Here is a 20989-nt window from a genome sequence, read left to right as displayed (position 1 = left end):
CATCTTGGCAGTCCATGTTGTGCCGTTCGCACGACGTCATGGCCGCCGTTTTATCTTCCAGGATGACAACGCAAGATGTCACAGGGCCAGGATCGTTACAGGTTACCTCCAACAACAGAACATCACCACATTACCTTGGCCAGCACTGAGTCCCGACCTCTCCCCCATCGAGCATGTCTGGGACATGCTTGGACAGAGGTTACGTCAACGTCAACAACGTCCTGCCAATGTCCAAGAACTTGCTGCTGCGTTGCAACAGGAATGGGACAATCTGGACCAAAATGACCTTAGATGTCTCATTAGGAGTATGCCACGTCGGATCAATGCTTGTTTGGCAAACAGAGGAGGATTTACCCGTTACTGACTTGGTTGTGATGCTGTGGTAACTTTGCTGTTTGACCCCGGGTATCATTTTACCCTTATAATGGTCAGTCTGTGCCTTACTTAGTCTAACGATCATTTGGAATAAATCGATGAATGTGAACTTCATTTCATTTTGTCATTTGTTTCTTCGTCAGTTTCATTAGGTGACTTTAATAACACTTAAAAATCAAATATCCCCTACTTTTTTTGAATAGTATATATAAATAATTGGTACGGCATTCATTTTACATGACTGTCTTTACTTGACGTGTTTACATGTAATGAACAATGTTTGTAATATGAGAGAGAGAGATGGAGGGAGAGAGAGAGAGAGAGATGTGGTTTAACGACCACTCGACACAAACCAAGTTAATCGGGACTAACATGGTTCATTCTTATTTCAATAATTCGCTTGCGCGTAGGGCTCTTTAGCAGTGGGAGGAAACCGGAGGACCCGTAGAAAATCAACGAGGTTGGACAGGCGATCTTATTCCTTGTCACGAACAGCCGGGGAATCGAAACTACACTAGTTGACCTTATGATACAACGCACACGCGCTAACAATTCGGCCACCCAAGACCATCGATGTGTGCTATGGCGGGGGGGGGGGCAGCTTTGTCAGACAGGCGGCGATACCATCTGCTCTTAACCAATTCCAATAGTGGTGGATTCTTTTACGTGCACAATGTCCTCGTTTTTTAGACCTATCCGATCGACTATACACTGTTCTGGAGCCACGTTGGCTCATTGAGTAGGACTTTGGAAGACGTTGGAAACGTACATTCTTATTTGCCAGTGGTGTATCCGACGGACCCTATTCATTGTCACGTCCGTTGTTAAAAGATACAGATTAGATTTTTTTTTCAAAGTAAGGAGCCAGGGTAGCTAAGTGGGCGAGACGCTGGCTCGCTATCCTGTATGTCGCGTGTTCGATCCCTGTACTGGCCGAGAAAGTATGTCGGGATTTTCCTTCGTGCTTTCGCCTTGTCAGTGGTTGCAGGACCAGGGCCTGACAAGGAAAACTGTCTAATCATTCGGGTGTACACATTGTCGTGTACGTAAAAGATCCTTTTGCAGTTGGAATTCGATATAAGAGTAGGCCATAGTGTCGCAGCCCAGGCAAACATTCCCTTTTAGCACACTGTATGCCCGTCTTCATTATCCCGGTCGGACTGGAACAGTAGGACCTTAAACACCATTTCATTTCATTTTTTCAAAGTATGTAAATATAAATGTGCCAGAAAATTATTTAAATATTTGAAAATAGAAATGAACGTGCGTTTCAGTGATACCTAACATGATATCTAGAATTCGTATTAAAATTCGTATTAAGATCATACGAGACGAAGGATCGAGACTTATCGAGTAGAGCCTAGCATTACGGCGGCTGTATTAACATATTCTATATCTATCTTAACACATCACTGGTATGAACGAATCAAATAAATAGTCAGACCATTAATTTAAAGCTATATGTAAATTTCGAAATCCAAAATGGCAGCATTATAAAACGGTCGATTTTAAGTTAATCAACATTTTTAGGCCGATTGTCAAATGAATATGAATTGCACGATATGTTAATCCCAAAATGACATATTGTTAACGCGCTTTAAAAATCTGGATGCAGTAGACTAGATGAATCATTTACATAAAATTAAACAATATGTTAGTCAGTCTCTCTCTCTCTCTCTCTCTCTCTCTAATTATACTAATGAACCGTTACATTTAACGATTGACTATAATCATTTATTTTATGATCAGTAGTGGAATACCGCGTTTTATCAGTGAAATAAAAGTGTTATTCCACTGGCTAGCAGTAGTCCATGTTGTTTTTACCTAAAATGATTGTAAAATCATAAAATAAATAGAACATTTGTCGTTTTGTCGTGAATAACATATTTTATTTCATCTCTAAGCAAGAAAACGTTTATATTTTCACTCATGCTACGCATTCGTGAAAATATAAGTTTTCTTGCTTCTCGATGAAATAAAATATGTTATTCACTCTAAAACGACAAATATCCTCTATGTATTATTGATATTTGAACTTTATTAAAGTCAATAATTACTGTACATGTTTACTATTACCTACATCCTATATTATTAATATTATATGAACTATAATAGATGGCCAATTAATACTAAACCAAGCATATCATAGTTTGATATACTATTAATATTATATGAACTATAATAGATGGCCAATTAATACTAAACCCAGCATATCATAGTATGATGTACTATTAATATTATATTAACTATAATAGATGGCCAATTAATACTAAACCAAGCATGTCATAGTATAATGTACTATTAATGTTATATGAACTATAATAGATAACCAATTAATACTAAACCAAGCATATCATAGTATGATGTACTATTAATATTATATGAACTATAATAGATAACCACGCTAGCCTGGAGGTCGGGTGTTCGATCCCTGCATTGGCCGAGAAAGTTCATCCAGATTTTCCGGAGTGGTTCTACCTTGTCAGTGATGCAGGACGGAGTGGCTGACAAGGAAAGCTGTCTAGTCATTTGGATGGGACGAAAAACCGAGGTCCCGTGTACACATTGGCGTGCACGTAAAAGATCCCTTGGCAGTTGGAATTCGATATAAGAGTAGGCCGTAGTGCCGCTGTCCGGGCAAAATTTCCCTCATAGCACACTGTATGGCGTATGCCCGTCTTCATCAGCCCAGGTTAGGAGCAGAACAGTAGGACGATAAACTCCATTTCATTTCAATAGATAACCAATTAGTACTAAACCAAGCATATCATTGGTTTATAGTGGGGGATAACCAACATCAAAGTTTACTGTATTACAAGCTATGATGGGAATTGTCAACTTCTATAATCAGGATATTTCAAGTGGAATGAAATGAAATGGATTTTAACGTCCTACTGTTCTGATCCGATTGGGCTAATGAAGACAGACATACGCCATACAGTGTGCTATGAGGGACATTTTGCACGGACAGTGACTCTACAGCCTACTCTTATTTCCAATTCCAACTGTCAAGGGTTCTTTTACGTACACGCCACTGTGTTCGCGGAACCTCACCTCGGTTTTTCGTCCCATCCATAAGACTTTACGGTGTCCATTGCTAGGCCCTCCGTCTTACACCACTGATGTGGGCGGACTTTCTCGATCAACGCATTGGTTAAACACGGGGCCTCCAGGTTAGCGAGTTAATGTCTTACTCACTGATCCAACGTGGCTCCCATGTGGAATGAATCAGAATTGTAACAAATGTTAACCTAAGCTATAATGTACTAGTGATGTAATTATTTATAATGGGTATTATGAACTTCTATTCAAGTGAAATGAATCAACATTAAAACACCTGCTATCATAAGACGAGTAATATAGTATTTTATGACTAAACGAGGTATCATAACATATAATTTGATTGATTAGTAGTAGATGTCTAATGATATTGTAATGATATCAGTCAGGTATATAATACATGATTTATTAATATTTATTTTAGCTTGTAATATATTTATTCACAGAATATAATTATACATTATAATATTTATAGTATTTTATAATTTCCACACCTTTAATTTATTTTTTACTTATTCACTGTCACTATATAAGACACACAGGCAAAGTAAAATACAGTAATATACAATAATAAAAACAGGTATTTTTGATTATTTATAATATGTATAGGATAAGAGTTGAGTATGTATAAAAGATTAAAAAGTAAAATATAATATATACAAATAAAATCATTGCCTGTATCTTGCACACCTATATACAATAGAGCGATACAGATTTTAAGTACATTTAGTGTCAATAAGAAAATCTGGTTTTAAATACTAATTATAAATTTCAATGTTTCAATTATTGCAATATTTGATGACTTTACGTCTAAATGAAGATTATATAGAGAAAAAGAATTACATTAAATAAATAATTTGCAGATATTTTCTAATTAAACAGGTTGGCAGTGGGATTTTGGAGTGTAGAGTTTTTTGGCTGTTGAGTACATAGTGTCTATCTGAAAATATGCTTCAAATTTTAAAATATGGCTCTTAATGTTTCAAAAGTTACTATATTTGGTGACTTCAATAGCAAATAAAGATAATGTAAGCAAGAAAATTGTTTATAATTCAGAGTTGGCTGAGAATATCTTGTGAAAAGGTTTACAATAACCAATTTCCATGTTAATTTTTTGAGATGACTGGATGAGCAAGACTAATATGATTTGTATAGTTTAGAAAGAGCTGGATAGTAGGGGCTTGTATCACTGACAAACATTGGGTGTTTATGTTAGGGGTTAAAAGATGGGTTGAATGCTTGCAGACGGCAATTCGTCTGCTATTCTAGAGAGATATTTTCATAAAGGATTTAAGTTGTCAGTTATATCAACTTTAAGGGTATTTAATTTAGTAACTTTAGATGTTATATTTAGGATTGAGTTTTTTTATTGTGATTTCTAAGTATGACAATTACCCTTTAGGCTTATTTCAAATCTAAAGTTATTTCTTAAACAAAGTAGATTTGTTCTATATTAGATTGAAATAGATGAAAGACTTCGAAGCTCTTCGGAGGGGATCACGGTGGCTAGGTGGGTAAGACGCTGGCTCGCTATCCTGGAAGTCGGTTTTCGATCCCTGCATTGGCCGAGAATGTTCATCCAGATTTTCCGGCGTGGTTTCCCCTTGTCAGTAATGCAGGACAGAGGGCCTGACAAGCACAACTGTCTAGTCATTCGGATGGGACGAAAAAACGAGGTTCCGTGTACACATTGGCGTGCACGTAAAAGATCCCTTGACAGTTGGAATTCTATATGAAAGTAGGCCGTAGTGCCGCTATCCGGGATAAATTTCCCCCATAGCACACTGTATGGCGTATGCCCGTCTTCATTAGTCGAGTTCGGAGCATTTCATTTCATTTCGAAGCTCTTCGGGGAAGGTGTTAGAAGGAATATTTAGGGATGTTCTGGAATATTCAAGCATTCTCATCAATAAATTTTTCTAACTTAAAGAAATCTAATAGGGATGTTTGAAGGTTTTGATCTTATTATATTATATTTAACAATATAATATTTAATTACAAGTTCGTTGGAAGAAGTGTTCGAGGGAATAATCATTGAATAGTTATCAAAGTGAGAGAGAGAGAGAGAGAGAGAGATGGGATTTAACGTCCACTCGACACAAACTAGGTCATTTCGGGACAAACATATGGTTGAATTTTATTTCCATAATTTCCATAACGGGGTCTTTAGCTGTGAGAGGAAACCGGAGGACCCGGAGAAAACCCACGAGGTTGGACAGGCGACCCTACCCCTTGTCACGTACAACCGGGGAATCGAAACCCCACCAGTTGACTCAATGACAGACCGTGTGATACAGCGCGCGCGTGCTAACAAGTGAGAAATAATATGAGATTCTAAATAAATTAGAAACCAAAAAGATTTCTCAGGTATGGAGATTTTGACTTTAATAGGTTCAACGATAGAAGAATTAGATGCTCTTCGGCAAAAGTGTAAAATATGAAGAGATTCAGAGTGAAATGAATTGTTTTGAAAAAATTATTAAGATTACGCAAAAGCTTTTGAATGTTTTGTCTATATTACATTCAGAGTTGAGAAATGGATTCCAAGCTCTTCAGACAGTATATCAACATACTTTTAAAAAGTAATTTTAAACTAAGTTCGGGAATACCCGACCTCGAAGTTCGAAAGATCTAAAAGTTTCGAGGTAATAAAGTGTCCCGAATAATATTTGTAATAAAAGTAAACTGAACTTCCACTTGATTGATTAAATTCAGACTGATTTAAGAATAATATACACATAAATTATTATATTCTAAAAATTAACAAAGATTTAACTCCCTTGCAATATTGACTAATGATTAGATTCCACTTAATTGATTAGATTCAGACTGCATTCAACAGAGAGAGAGAGAGAGAGAGAGAGAGAGGAATAGGGTATGGGAATTATTTATTTTTAGATATATTTTTAGGATTGAGCTTGTTCAATGTGTATTCTAAATATGACAAATATATTTAAGTATGGCAACTTTCATACCTAAATACGACAAATGTATTTTAGTGTGATAAAATCAACTTTCATACCCAAAGGTTATTTCTTAAACAAAGAGACATATCATTCATCAAATCACTTTTCTCACTTTTATTTTAATGGTACAAGTCAAATAGAATTCTGTGCTGGTTAGGAGAAGTCGAGTTCAATTTCTCCATTATAATTATATTTAACAAATAGGGATGAATATTTCTCTAAATGTTGTTTGGTTATTTTTATAATACTTGCTAATGTAATATAGGTTTTATTGAAGCATTCTATGAAAATATTTAATAATATCAATATTATAATGTACCGTATCTATCATTGTCTTGCACTGATTAAATAAACAGGTGGATTGTTACACATATAATAATAAAATAAAATAAAGGAATTTAATACAATATCATTTAAAGGTACAGGTAAAATATATGTTATGACATCTTGAATAAACGAAATCAAAATAAATAAATCAGTCGTGATATAATCATATTTATTTATAACTAAACGACGCAACATACCATATAATTGATATAGGATTGAAAAATAATGGAATTCATGGCTATCGAACTTCAAAGTGGGTGATGTCGGATGTGACCCTGGGTAGTTTAAATAATCGTCCCCCGTGGGCTCACAAACCAGTAAGTCCCTCATCCTCATCCGTATTATCCCGGGTTGGTGACAAACAGTAGAACGTTAAACCCCATTTTATTGCAATTGATATGTTTAAAACAGTAGACCCTTAAACCCCATTTTATTTCAATTTATATGTTTAAAATGAATGATATGTATTATTGCAACTGTTTGTGGGTTTCTTTTAGAACGTATCTTACGATATGATAAATGAAATGGAGTTTAACGCCCTACTTCTTTGACTGGGCAAATAAAAACGGACATACGCCAAGCAGAGTGCTATGAGGGAAATGTAACCTGGACAGCAGCGCTACTGCCTATTCTAATATCGAATTCAAACTGCCAAGGGATCGTTAAAGAGCATGCCAATTTGTACATGTGACTCGTTTTTTCGTCCCATCCAAACGACTATTCGTTGATGTCCGTGATTTGTTAAGAGCTCTATCTAATATTTATCAATGGAAAGCCTCGTGTTTACCGAGAATCTGATAAAAAACAAACACGATATTACTATGGACAAGGAACTGACTATACTAATTTTATCATAACTTAACCACCGATACAGGGTTCGATATCACATTTGTACGTGATAAAGTTTTGATAATGTCATCTGTTCAATCTGTTGGGTTTCATCCGAAATGAAATCTGGTTGAAAGGGACCATTCCGATTTGAAAAAAAAGTCTCAGAAATAAATGTCCGTGTTTTTATGCAATGTATTTACCTTGTCTAAAGATATTGAATCGTTTGGACGTGAACGTTAAAACCGCTTATCCGGACGCGTCCTACTGTTCTGCTACAACTGGGCATACGCCATTTGGTGCTACGGCCTACTCTAATATCGAATTCCAACTGCCAAGGTTCTTTTACGTGCACGCCAATATGTTCATGTGAGCCAGCATCTTACTCACTTAGCCACTGTGGCTCCCAGGTTTTCATACGAAACTTCCGTTTCTAGTTTAAAAAACACAAAAACAAAAACAAACTGGCAACTAAATTTTTGAATTAAATCAGACACATTACATGTTTGCTCTGTCTGCCTTGCTGTTGGGATTGCCGGATTTAGATGAAGCCCCCTCCCCACCCACCCTCACGACAACAGGAAGATCAAAGTATCTGTTAAACACTATTGACGATGGTGACGAATGTTTAAGACTACAGTCAAAATATTATACACCATGGCCCGATGACCCCACCCCTATCTTGGTCCGATGAGCCCCCCCCCCTCCCCTCACCACTATCTTGGCCCGATGACCCCCATATCTTGAGGCCCTCCTATGTTTCAGCATGCCAAGCCTATAGGTAAATCTAGCACTCTCTGTTAGTTAACGAGAGAGAGAGAGAGAGAGAGAGAGGGGGCGGTGGGGGAGAGAGAGAGGGAGAAATGAGGTTTGACGTCCAATCGACACAAATTAGGTCATTTCGGGACAGTGGTTCAATATTATTTCAATAATTCTCTGGTGTGTACGGGTCTTTTGCATTGGGAGGAAACCGGAGGCCCAGAGAAAATCCACAAGGTAAGACAGGCGACCCTACTCCTACAACCGGGATATCGAAACCACGCCAGTTTATTCAATTACAGTGCGCACTAACCATTTGGGAGAATGTCCAACAAATGTCAAATTACCGGTCTTAATACGAGGTTCCAGTTATTGTGTCATACATCACTGGAAAGTGTGTTTCTATGGCTCTTTGAATCTTTGAAATGAGGTCTAACGTCCACTCGACTCAAACTAGGTCATTTCGGGACTAACATAAATGGTTTGATTTTATTTCAATAATTCGCTTGAGCGAAGGGGTCTTTAGCAATAGTAGGAAAATGGAGGATCCGGTGAAAACCCACGATCTTGGCTAGACGACTCTACTTGATCAATGGCAGGCCATCTATTAAACGCGCACGCGTTAAGCATTCGGTCAACCAACCTCCGAATATCTTTATAGTGTTCGTACTGGCTTATAAATAGGAGAGGGAACCATGGTGGTCAAGTGGGTAAGACACTGGCTCGCTAGCCTAGAGGTCGCCTGGTTTCCCCTTGAAAGTGATACAGGACCGAGGGCCTTAAAACAACCCGCGTATACATTGGCCTACACGTAAAAGATCCCTTGGCAGTTGGATTTCTTCTACGTCAATCAGGTTTAATACGTTAAACGTCATTTTATTTCAATTTATATGTTTAAAATGAATGATATGTATTATTACAACTGTTTGTGGGTTTCTTTTAGAACGTATTTTACGATATGATAAATGACATGGAGTTTAACGCCCTACTGCTTCGACTGTGAAAATGAAAACGATCATACGTCATGCACTGTGCTATAAGGGAAATTTAGCCCGAAGAGCGGCGCTACTGCCTATTCTAATATCGAATTCTTACTATCTAGCGATCTTTAAAGATCATGCCAATTTGTACATAAGATTCGTTTTTTCGTCCCATCCGAACGATTATACCAAAAACAAACTGGCAACTAAATTTTTTAATTAAATCAGACACATTACATGTTAGCTCTGTCTGTCTTTCTGTTGGCATTGCCAGATTTAGTTGAAGCCCCTCCCCATCCTCACGACAACAGGAAGATCAAAGTGACTATTAAACACTATTGAAGATATTGACGAATGTTTAGTTGATGCCCCCCCCCCCTCCTCCCATACCTCATCTTGGCCCGATGACCCCCCCCCCCCAATCATGGCCCGATGAGCCCCCACACCACCCTCCACTCACCCATATCTTGGCCCGATGACCCTCATATCTTGAGACCCTCCTAGGTTTCATCCTGTCAAGCCCACAGGTCAATCTAGCACTGTCTGTTTGTTAGCGAGAGAGAGAGAGAGGGTGAGAGAGGGGGAGACAGAGACAGAGTGTATATTCCCATGCTCCTGTACACTATGTGCCGATACAGTGTCCAGAGATGTACGACAATTTAATCTATATGACATTTTCAGCTCTTAAGAAACATTCCTATCGGAGATAAAGCTCAAGTACCACTCTTAACATTTACACATTTTAAATCAGTGTAATAAACAGTGTTTAGCGCAATAGTAGAGTTGTCACTCTGCTTTATGCGCCACATTTTACATGGCATGAGCCTTGTTTCCCGGGGTGTGAAATTTCAGGCATCGGGTCAATGCCGACGTCTGATTGATTGGTTGATTGGAATTCGGGTGGACATGATAAAGACGGGCATGCGCCATACAGTGTACTATGAGGGACATTTTGCAGTCTTCACGTTGTCGGGCACGTAAAAGAATCCATGGCAACTGGAATTCGAAATAAAAGAAGGCCCCTCATTGCAGTCGGTGGTGATTAGTAAGACGTTAAATGTTGTCGGACACGTAAAAGAACCCATGACAGCCACGGTTGCTCAGTGGGTAGGACGTCGGCTCGCTAACCTGGAGGTCTCATATCGTTGGCCAAGAAAGTTCATCGTTTTTTTTCCGGCATATTTCCTCCTTGTCAGTGGTACGGCCACGGGGCAACATGTGTAGGCGTTCGGATAGGACGACTATACGGGGACCCGTAGACACATTGGCGGGGACCTTAAAAAAACCTTAACAATTGGAATTCGAAATAAGAGTCAGCTCCGCTATCCGGGCAAAATTTCACTTATAACACACTGTTTGTCGTATATTCCCGTCTTCATTAGCCCAGTCGGTGCAGAACAGTAGGACGTTAAACCTTATTTCATATCATTTCACTTGTCTACCTTCAACTTCACCAACTCGAGTGGATGTGTTATCATAAACTAGTTTAGAATTATAAGCGGGTGTATTTGAGGGGGGGGGGGGGGCTCTATACTAATTTTGGCTTTTTAACATGTTTTTTTTATGTGTCAGAGTCTTATATAGCAGCTGTATAGTTTCTTACAGTTCATATCAGATATATATTGCTAGCTGTGTTATATAACGTGACATGACGACATCAGTACAACTTGTATGGTGGGTTATACAAGGATAGCTAGTAAGACAGAGCAATAATCTGTTAGTGATATCTACTAATTGGATAGACTAACATGCTATTACCCATGCTTAAGGTAAACAGCTACCATATTTTGGCTTGTTTTACTAATTGGATAGACTAAACCAGTATTAACCATGCTTATGGTTAATAGGTACCATATTTAGGCGACATTTCGAAGAATATTTTATATAAGAAGAACAATTCCTGATAATTACTTAACCCTTGGTACAATCTTGTAATCTCACCAATATATAGAGACTTTGCTTCACTTTTTTACATAACGATTCACAATGCAATGCACAGGGGAGAATTTAGTCCGTACAATGGCGTTTCTACCCAATTAAGTCAGCTATTAATTTAAAGTAGGTATTAATACAAATTTGTGATCAGATTTGTAACCCTCTATCCTATCTTCTAGTGAGAGGTGGTTGGGTTGCCTAATGGTTAATGCGTGCGCGTGGCATCATAAGGTCTCTCATTGAGTGAAGTGGCGTGGTTTCGATTCCCCGCTTGTTCATGACAATGAGTAGGATCGCCTGTCCAACCTCTTGGGTTTTCCCTGGGTCCACCGGTTTCCTCCCACTGGTGTACCTTTAACAGTAAACTGCTACCTCTATATTAACGGCGCACAGGTTTTTTTCTTATTGCATTAATGTAAGTTAACAGACTTCAAGATCAAGAACTGTTTTAAAAATGGTAACTACACGTTTTTCCTAACAAAGTGGAAAACAGGCTGGAAATTGTTCAACTTTCTCAGTCAAAGCCGGTGTCGAACAAGAATGGGTTGGAATGCCTGTGTTCAGTAACTTGTTTTGTTTCCCTTGACCTGTTGGTTACTACCAGTGCTTCATAATAAAACAACAATACAAAGAGTTTACAATTATTATTCTAATATGGAAAGATATTATACACGTATTTTAGCTCCATCTGGAATCATTTTTTATTATAATATGGAATGATATTATACATGTATTAAAGTTCCATCTGAAAAAAACTATCAACTACTTCTTCCAGCGATTGACCATAATTTATTCCATTTCGGATAGAAATAATGTTATCTCCCTTACACCGTAAACAAAACATTATTTAACAATCATTCAGCCATAACAGTAGTCTAATTATTAACGTCTTTTAATGTCAGTTATCTTATTAATTGTTACTTGAATTGTAAATTTTCTATGACCATTAATAAATCCACTGCAGGATTACTGAATCTCTCCCAGTCAATAAGATCAGAAACATAAGTATAACCACCACCAGGTCTAACAGTCCTATTACATTGTTTAACTACAGATTGTCTATCATCTGTTTTATTTATAACTTTACATGTGACGTCAACTTTACATGACGTAATACTTTTATCTTCTACGTCATTCAGGTCTAATCCAACACATAATGATGATCCTAGTTTATACACACCAATAATCCATGTAAAACCTGAAACTACATGTCGTTTACCATAATACCAACCACCTTCTCTCACAGTATCCACATTAAAAACATCTTCAAACATATTCTGATGACAACTTACAACTTTACCAATCATATTCTGATGACAACTTACAATTTTACCAATCATATTCTGATGACAACTTACAATTTTACCAAGTTGATTAGTTAACAAAGTTTTATCTATCTCTGCTACTTGAAATGTTGAATATCTTACATCAGGTATATCCAATTTTCTACAACAACTTTCATCTTTTTCCTGTCTAACTTTAGGTATTCTTTGTAAAACTTGAACAACGGATGAATCTTCTAAAACATTCACTGAATATTTAACACTTGCTTTTAAATCTTCTGTTAGTCTTTTAATGTCCTCCATTAATTTCCTGAATTTGGATTCTTCCTCTTCACCAGTTTTCTGCATTTCCTTTTTAATATTTTCTCCGATTTTGTGAAATTCTGAGCAGATTTTCTCAACCTGCGCATCTACTTTGTCACATTCAGTTTTTGTGCAGTTTTTGACTTCAATTAATTTACTATTTAAATTATCATAATGTTTCTGAAAAGTAGTGATTTGTTTTTCTAATTCATCATTCATTGATTTTAAATCGTGTCTGATACTTTGTCTGACTTCATCCTCCTGTAAATCTAAAAATTTATGTCCATTATGATCGGCCACGAAACATTTCCAACAAACGGCTACGGTACAATCTTTACAATAGACTTTTACAGTCTCTTCTTCATGGCGCAGACAGAAATCTTTAGGATTTGTGATAGACGAAGCCGAAGCTTTTTCCTTTATTGTTTCGTTTGAAGTAGGCGCTTGATAGATTTGTGTTTCATCATATCGAGACACAACGTGGTCTTTACAAATTTTCATCTTATCATGCGTGGTTTTACATGATTTACATAAATATTGATCACACTCTCGACAGAAATATTGACATGTATCTTCCGTACATACATCACATTGAGGAATATTAATTGGTTTAGGTTTAAATCGATCCAGACCTCCGTCACTGAGATTTATAAAAATACGGCATAATGGGCATTGGAACTGATCTTTAGTGGAGGTTTTGTTCACATAATCTTCTAAACAGATAAAACAAAAGGGGTGTGCACAATCGAGTACCACGCGTTGTTGAAATTCGTTCAAACAAATACTACACACTTCCTTCTCTGCCATTTTAAATAACTGTTTGTTGCACTGGTTGTATAAACTGGACAAAACAACAACAAACAATTAGGCTAAATATAATATATACGATATCCTAGAAATCAAAACTGCTAAATTTAGCCAAATCGTCTAACCTCGCCTGACATCTTCTCGAGCAGTTTATCTTCCTTGGACTGTACACTGAACATGCATAAACTTGATATAGTTTCTTAGAAACGTCTAAGTCACATAATTGTAGACAATACGAGTTCAAACTGGATGAAAATACAAAATCAAACAATATAATACTTGATATCGAGATAGATGAACTAAAAATCAAAAGTATTAATTCAAACAAAACATGTAAATCACATAGAAATTCACGTCTTTCTTCGTCTTTCGCAGTTTGTTCTTCTTATGCTGTAGACTGAACATACGTAAACTTGCTACAGTTTCTTGGAAATTCTATTTTTATTTTCGTTTTGATATAACGATCTTCGACATTAGGCTTTGTCACCCAGACTATAACCGTGTACGTAAACTACCATTGATATTGTTAGCGTGTGGGTAACAGAGGCTAAAAATATCACGCTATATGCTGTAGACTGAACATGCTCGGGTTTCTCTGAAATTCTATTTTCGTTTTAATATAATGAACTTCGACATTAGCCTTTGTCACCCAGACTATAACTGTGTATATCAACTACAACTGATATTGTTTGAGTGGGTAACAGAGGCTACCACTATCGCGCTACATCATATTGACACTATATCTGTCGGTGTACGTCTATAATTATAATATTATGACTATATGTAGTATGAAAATAGGTCACCTTATAGGGAGATATACTATAATGCTTATACGTTTAATTTTATACACAGGTATGTCTCCAACTTGGTATCTTCAACAATGTAGTAATATATCAACTAGTTAATAAACCTCTAGATATAATATACACGGCTGGGTCCACATGGCGCTATATCCTTACTTAGAAAGTTCATCGGGACTCTCCGATTTTAGTATCATGCTCCATCCGAACGACTAGACGGTGTTCCTGCAGGACTGAGAGAGGGGAACCAAGCCGGAAAATCCCGAATAGCTTTCTCAACCAACACTGGGATCAAACCCATAACCCTCTGGTTAACGAACGAGTGTCTTACTCACTGAGCCACCGCGACTCGTCTGATAATATAATACTTGACATAATATCTAGGTTAATTTACGTCCGCTTCCATTGAGATGATACCGTAGACAATAAATCAATGTCTAAGTATTCTGATATTAACATATTGATGGTCGTGGTAGTCAACGAGTCAGGGGATTGAGTTCGAATCTCGAGGCTGGCTCGCTACCCTGGAGGTTGGGTGTTCGATCTCTGTAATGGTCGAGAAAGTTAAATTCATCCAGATTTTCCGTCGTGATTCCCCCTTGTCAGTGATTGAGGACGGAGGGCCTGACAAGGACCGCTGTCTATTCGTTCGGAGGGTCCGAAAATCCGAGGTTCCGTGTACACATTGGCGTGTACGTAAAAGATCCCTTGACAGTTGGAATTCGATATAAGAGTAGGCCGTAGTGTCGCTGCCCGGACACAATTTCCCTCAAAGTACACTGTATGGATATCCGTCTTCATTAGCCCATTTCGGGGCAGAACAGTAGGACGTTAAACTTCAATTCATTTTTATTTCATTTCGAATCTTGAGAAGGACCTTGAGATTTGTCGATCCTGATTTTCGTCTGCCAGGGACAGCGTCCGTTAAGCTGACTAGTCCTTCGGATGGGACGATAAACAGAGGTCCACCCGTGTATACATTGGCGTGCTCTTAAAAGAAATTCGATGAAATGCCCATGACCCGACAAGATTCTTCTCTTTAGTATCACACCCTTGACAACAGAAAAAAGCGGGAGTAGTGTGTGGTGTTGAAGCTTTAAATTACATTCCCATCTGTTTTTTGTGATTATCAGTAATATCAAGATAGGCCAAAATTGATACCGGATACTAGGCGGACATTTTTTTTATATTCTTACGGTGGAAACGGACGTTTAGTAGAGCGATTACTTCCTAATGTCAAAATAAATTATTATTTCCATAATTATGTGCTGTGGTCTATTGTTTAAAATAAACTTATTTTATTACAACTGTTGATGCGGGGGGGGGGGGGGATTTGAGAACATACAAATAATCAGTATTTTACAATGGAGAGGGAGAAGATAGGGTTAAACGTTCACTCGAAACAAACTAGGTAATTTCGGGACTAACATATACAGTGTATTTCAATTTTTTTCAATAATACGCTTGCACGTAGGGCTGGGACCGGGGGACAAGGAGAAAACCCAAGAGGCTGGACAGGCGACCCTACTCCTTGTCACATCCAACCGGGGAATCAAAACCACGCCAGTTGACTCAATGACAGACCTTATGAAACACCCAGGGCTGGATTGGGCCATCGGCCGGTCAGACAAAAAATGAAAAAAATAATTTTGTGCAATTCGTCTAATAAAACCTTTTTCTTCTGAACATTATATGGGGGGGGGGGGGTGTATTGAACCGGTCATGCAGCGATGATGATCATGTTGTATGTGGCCGGTAGTTTTAACGGGCTGCCACGCCATCACTGGAGTCTGGAATGGGCTGGTATAATAGACTTTCTGGGCCGGGTGTTCTGGGTGTGGGCCGGAATTCGGAATCCGAAAATTTCACCGGATTCACCAGACACTTTCACCGGCAAATTTACTAATTATTAAGTCCCCTGTACCCTGTTTCTGGGGATACGTCAGAAACGTCTGCCGATCGTTTGTAACTCCAAAAACAATTTCAATTTTAAGGCCTCAGCAAAATTTGATGATAGCTAGTCTGCTTGCTGAATATGAGTGCGAGACGATTTCCTGAGACTGGTGTTAAACATTCCTTAACATTTTTATTAACTCGTTATTTACAGAGATGAAATTACAGAATTGGGATGTCGGGAATGGTCTCAAATTGCGGGAAATGGCCTCCGATTTTTCAAAATTTTCCCGGGGGAGAGCACCCGGACTCCCCCATCCGGGCTCCGCGATCAGTAAAAGGGGCCGCTCCGACACGGGACCTCGGGCCATTTCCCGGCCCCAATCCGACCCTGGATACAACACGCACGCGCTAACCATTCGGCCATCCAACACCCTATTTTACAGTGGGTAGCGACTAATAAAACATAATTAAGGTGAGAGAGAGAGAGAAATGGGGTTTAACGTCCACTCGACACAAACTAGGTCATTTCGGGACTATCACATTGTTCAATTTTATTTCAATCATTCGCTTGTAGGGGTCTTTAGCAGCGGGAGGAAACCGGAGGACCCGGAGTAAAGCCACGAGGTTGGACAGGCGACCCTACTCCTTGTCACGTACAACCGGGGAATCGAAACCATTCGGCCATCCAACCCCCCATAATTCAGGTAGTGGAAATTAAAAGAAGGTATAACAGCTGTTTTGATGTAACAGCATTTACAGTTAAATATTACTTTAAATTGCGTTCGAATCACGCTATGGGCCGAGAAGAACTCGTTCTCGCTTTTCAGGGTGGCCTCGGCGGAATTGACAAAGGAAATGTGCCTAATCCATCGGATAGGGTAGAAAGCTGCATTCCAGGCTAAGTTCCCCATCGTATTGCACGCCTGGCGATTGAAAAGAAAAATACATTAATTAGTCTTAAATTGAGAAGACGTTAAACCCCATTCCAGTATTATATATATTGGGTGTGACTGTGATAAATACGGGGTTAAATGTACTGTCATGAACTGGCGTGGTTCCCCCGTTTTCCATTATGCAGGACTTTGGGCCCGGCAATAGATAACACCTAGTTGTTCCGACAGTTCTTGTCTACTCAGGTGTGCAGGTATTGGAATTCCGTGTAAGAGTAAGCTGTCGCGCCGCTCTCCAAGACAAGATTATTTATATATATATTCTCACCTGGTACAATAATTGATTGTTTTATAAACTTGGACGACATTAGTCACTCTATCTATTTCACTATAAAACTACAACAATGCAGGATAAATGGACAGGTATCATCCTCTCAAGGTCTGTAAATTTGTGTAACGAAACAGCTGACCGACAGCCGACAACTCTATACGCCTATATTACGCGTGGGTGTATATAGAAAAATTGCAAATAGAAAAAAAAGTGAGGAGTCCTTCCGTATTCGTGACTGAGACATTCTCCTATTGAACACCAAAACCAAATTTAAATAAAAGAAAGATGGTCAAATTCACGCTGATATGGATTTTAGCAAATTTCATGAAATTCGGGCAATAATTCAGCCCTGAAGATAGCTTTGATACATTTTATGTGAAATCAAGGGCTATAACTCTAAGCATATTCATAATTATGATGTCGGATTAGTAATTCTTTCCTCAGTTGATTTTAATGGTAAATCTATGACATGCCTTGGCCTATAACATTTTTTCTACTATGTCCCGACCGGGCGCACCGAATTGCCCAATATCACCCAATTAATAATACCCAATAATTCCAACTGTCAAGGCATACGTGAATGCCAATGTATACACGGGACCTCGGTTTTTCGTCCCACCCAAACGACTAGGCCCTCTGTCCTGCACCACTGACAAACGTTAACCACGTCGGAAAATCCAGATGAACCGCGACCTCCATGCTTACAAGCCAACGTCTTACTCACTTAGTAAGCTAGCACCCTTTGGCTCCCTGTTTAGAACGGAATTAGGTTAATGTCTTGATCTGCCACTTTAAGCGATTGGAATCACTTGTAAACTACATCAAACTACTGGTCTGCTCCAACTGTGCTAACGAAAACGAGCATACGCCATACAGTGTGCTATGAGGGACATTAAGACCAGACAGCGGCGCTGCGGCCTACTCTTAAGGGATCATCAACGTGCACGTCACATACACATCCCACCCGAGCCATTTCGTCCCTAATTAGTTAGTATTTTGTATTATTTGATGTTTTAGGTTAATAGATGACCCGGTGCCCGCAGATGATACCTCGATCGTGCATAGAGCTCACGCGTTCCAGAAGGTAGTCGATGATACACAACGGAAAGGTGTGATGTTAGTAGTTTTTTTTACAAGATAATTTAAAATTTAAAATAAAATTTAATATTAAGTGTACAACAAAATTTACAATAAAATTCAATATAAAGTGTACAATAAAATTAACAATAAAATGTACACTAAAATATTATAACAATCAAATATTTATTTTTTCAGTTACAACAAGAAAGCATTAACGAAGGATTTTTCAAACGGGATATCCGTGTGGGGAAGTATCGCCATGTCATTTTTGCCACAGAGTATCATTGAATTTGTTATATTTATGAAATTGTAATGTATTGAATAAAATTATATACTTTGTTGTTTATTAATGAACGGGTCCGCTCTAGCGTGGGGATGTTCCGAAAACCAGGGGGAAATGATCATAAAGCGAATGTGTCCCGAAAGTAAACTATATCTACAACCCGAAATTAAACTAAGTCGTGTGGACGACTCCACTAACGGGTGTGGACGACTCCACCAACGAGTGTGGACGACTTCAGCAGATTTTTCGTGTGGACGACTTTGCTTGTGGACGACTTGACTGATATTCCTCTTGCCATGCCTTCGGTCCTGCACCTGCTTCTTTTTTTTTCTTTTGAACATACAATTATTCCGGTGGGTGCATGGGTATTTTGTTTATATGACACAGTATGATAGTGCCATTTAACGAAAGCGAAAGATGACTAAGATGCCAAGTTATGGCAACTTAAAGGCTCAATACCACTCTTGTTGTAACTGAATAATATGTCCCAATTTTTATTCTGGTCAACAAATTGTACTATTTTACAATATTTCAATTAATTGGTGATACAAATTTCATCTTAACACACCTAATTTAAAAATTTTGAAAAATTCAACATAATGGTTAGAAACGTCTAACGTAAACCTTTTCAAATGAAACTTCGATTTAAAAATATTTTCGAACCCTCTGGACAAGTAAAATAGGATGTAATGGACAATTTACACAACAGGTAGGACACTTAAACATCTAGTACTTAGATAGAGATATTATTTATTTTCTGGAGCTTTCAAGCCAGCAAGAGTGTTATTGTCCCTTTAAAAGTAAATAGCACGGTCTGCTTAGTCACATAATAGAGTAATAAATTTAGAAGCTTCACACAGAACGATAATTTGTCTTACACCAGAGAATTTAGTAAGGCAGAGTAGACTGGAGCTTGGTGATTTTATTTATATTTTCTTTTCTTTTCTTTTTGTATAGAATTGGTATATCAGATGGTTGGAGATGTTGTTGATATAGGGATGCATTCTGTTGGACCATATGATCCAGAGGTAGAGATACATGCCATATAAATTTTCAGGGTATACATCATGTAAATGTAATGTATTATTGTTGATATGGAAGTATTTTGTGGAATGTATATTGCTTATATGTGTAGCAGCAAAGGATTTAAAGTGCTGTAATTTAGGGCAGAGTAGAAATAAGTGACTGTAGGTTTCATTATTTTTCTTGCAGTATTGACATATATAGTCTTTTGTGGGAAATGCATTGTGTATTATTTTGTGCATAAATTCTTTTTCTATTTCAGATAGTGTTGGACATTTATATAAATTATGCCAAACTTTTTCAAAATTTATATGAGGTAGGTGTTTGTTTATTTTTGGTTGTACGTTCTTACTATCAATGAGTGACCAGTACAAGTACAGACTTTTTCTTTAATCGATAGGTTGTAAGTAGACCAGTGACTAATAGTTGATTTAATCGTCATGATGAGGGGTAATCAGGGTTTTTTTTCCATTTTATTGATCCCAAACCAAATGCCCAGTAATTTAATTGTGTCCGTTTTAATGTTTATGTTTATATTTTCAGGAAATGAGTCATGGGATGGTTTACGAACACCAACATGGGCGATTTCGGTTTTATCTTGATTTAGTTGAGAGCTAGATACGGAGCCAAAATTTATACGTAAGGAATAGAGAATCATGGATAGAGGACAACCTTGACGGATCGAACAATTATTTTTTAATATTTTGAGAGAAGGATCCATTTACTTGAACTTTACTTTTCAAATTTTTAAACAGTATTGTAACCCAATTTACGATGTAATTTGGAAAATTCATGTGTTTTAGTAGAGTTTTTATATAATCGTGTTCAATACGGTCAAAGGCTTTTTCCTAATCAAACGATAAGATATAGGCATTAGTTTCATGTGTGTCTAAATAATTTAGGATTGAATCAATTAAATACAGGTTATCGAAGGTGCTTTTATTTGGTCCGGCTCCCGTTTGTGTTTTAGAGATCAATTTGTTAATAACTGTGTTCATTCATATACTTAATATTTTTGTGATGATTTTATAGTCGACACATAACAGGCTTATTGGTCTATAGT

General features: G+C 37.8%; 1 protein-coding gene and 1 long non-coding RNA gene across 3 annotated transcripts; one reads left to right on the top strand and one right to left on the bottom strand.

Moving 5' to 3' along the window:
- Positions 1–11811: 11811 nt before the first annotated feature.
- Positions 11812–14089, bottom strand: LOC130012202 (E3 ubiquitin-protein ligase TRIM33-like). The gene has a single exon (XM_056099618.1). The coding sequence runs from the start codon at positions 13621–13623 to the stop codon at positions 12148–12150; it is 1476 nt and encodes a 491-aa protein (XP_055955593.1). The 5' UTR covers positions 13624–14089; the 3' UTR covers positions 11812–12147.
- Positions 14090–14314: 225 nt separating this feature from the next.
- Positions 14315–19844, top strand: LOC130012206 (uncharacterized). 2 transcript variants are annotated; one of them, XR_008787581.1, is made up of 3 exons: positions 14315–14475; positions 18558–18649; positions 18816–19844. It is a non-coding gene; the product is annotated as an uncharacterized LOC130012206 (long non-coding RNA). The 2 variants fall into 2 exon arrangements; XR_008787580.1 differs by having other exon boundaries at positions 18558–18656.
- Positions 19845–20989: the final 1145 nt, after the last annotated feature.

The sequence above is a fragment of the Patella vulgata genome, chromosome 3 (genome assembly GCF_932274485.2).
Source record: "Patella vulgata chromosome 3, xgPatVulg1.2, whole genome shotgun sequence".
In the NCBI taxonomy this organism is placed as follows: Eukaryota; Metazoa; Mollusca; class Gastropoda; family Patellidae; genus Patella; species Patella vulgata.
Note: the sequence above shows the minus strand (reverse complement) of the source record. Positions and strands in the feature narration are given on the sequence as shown.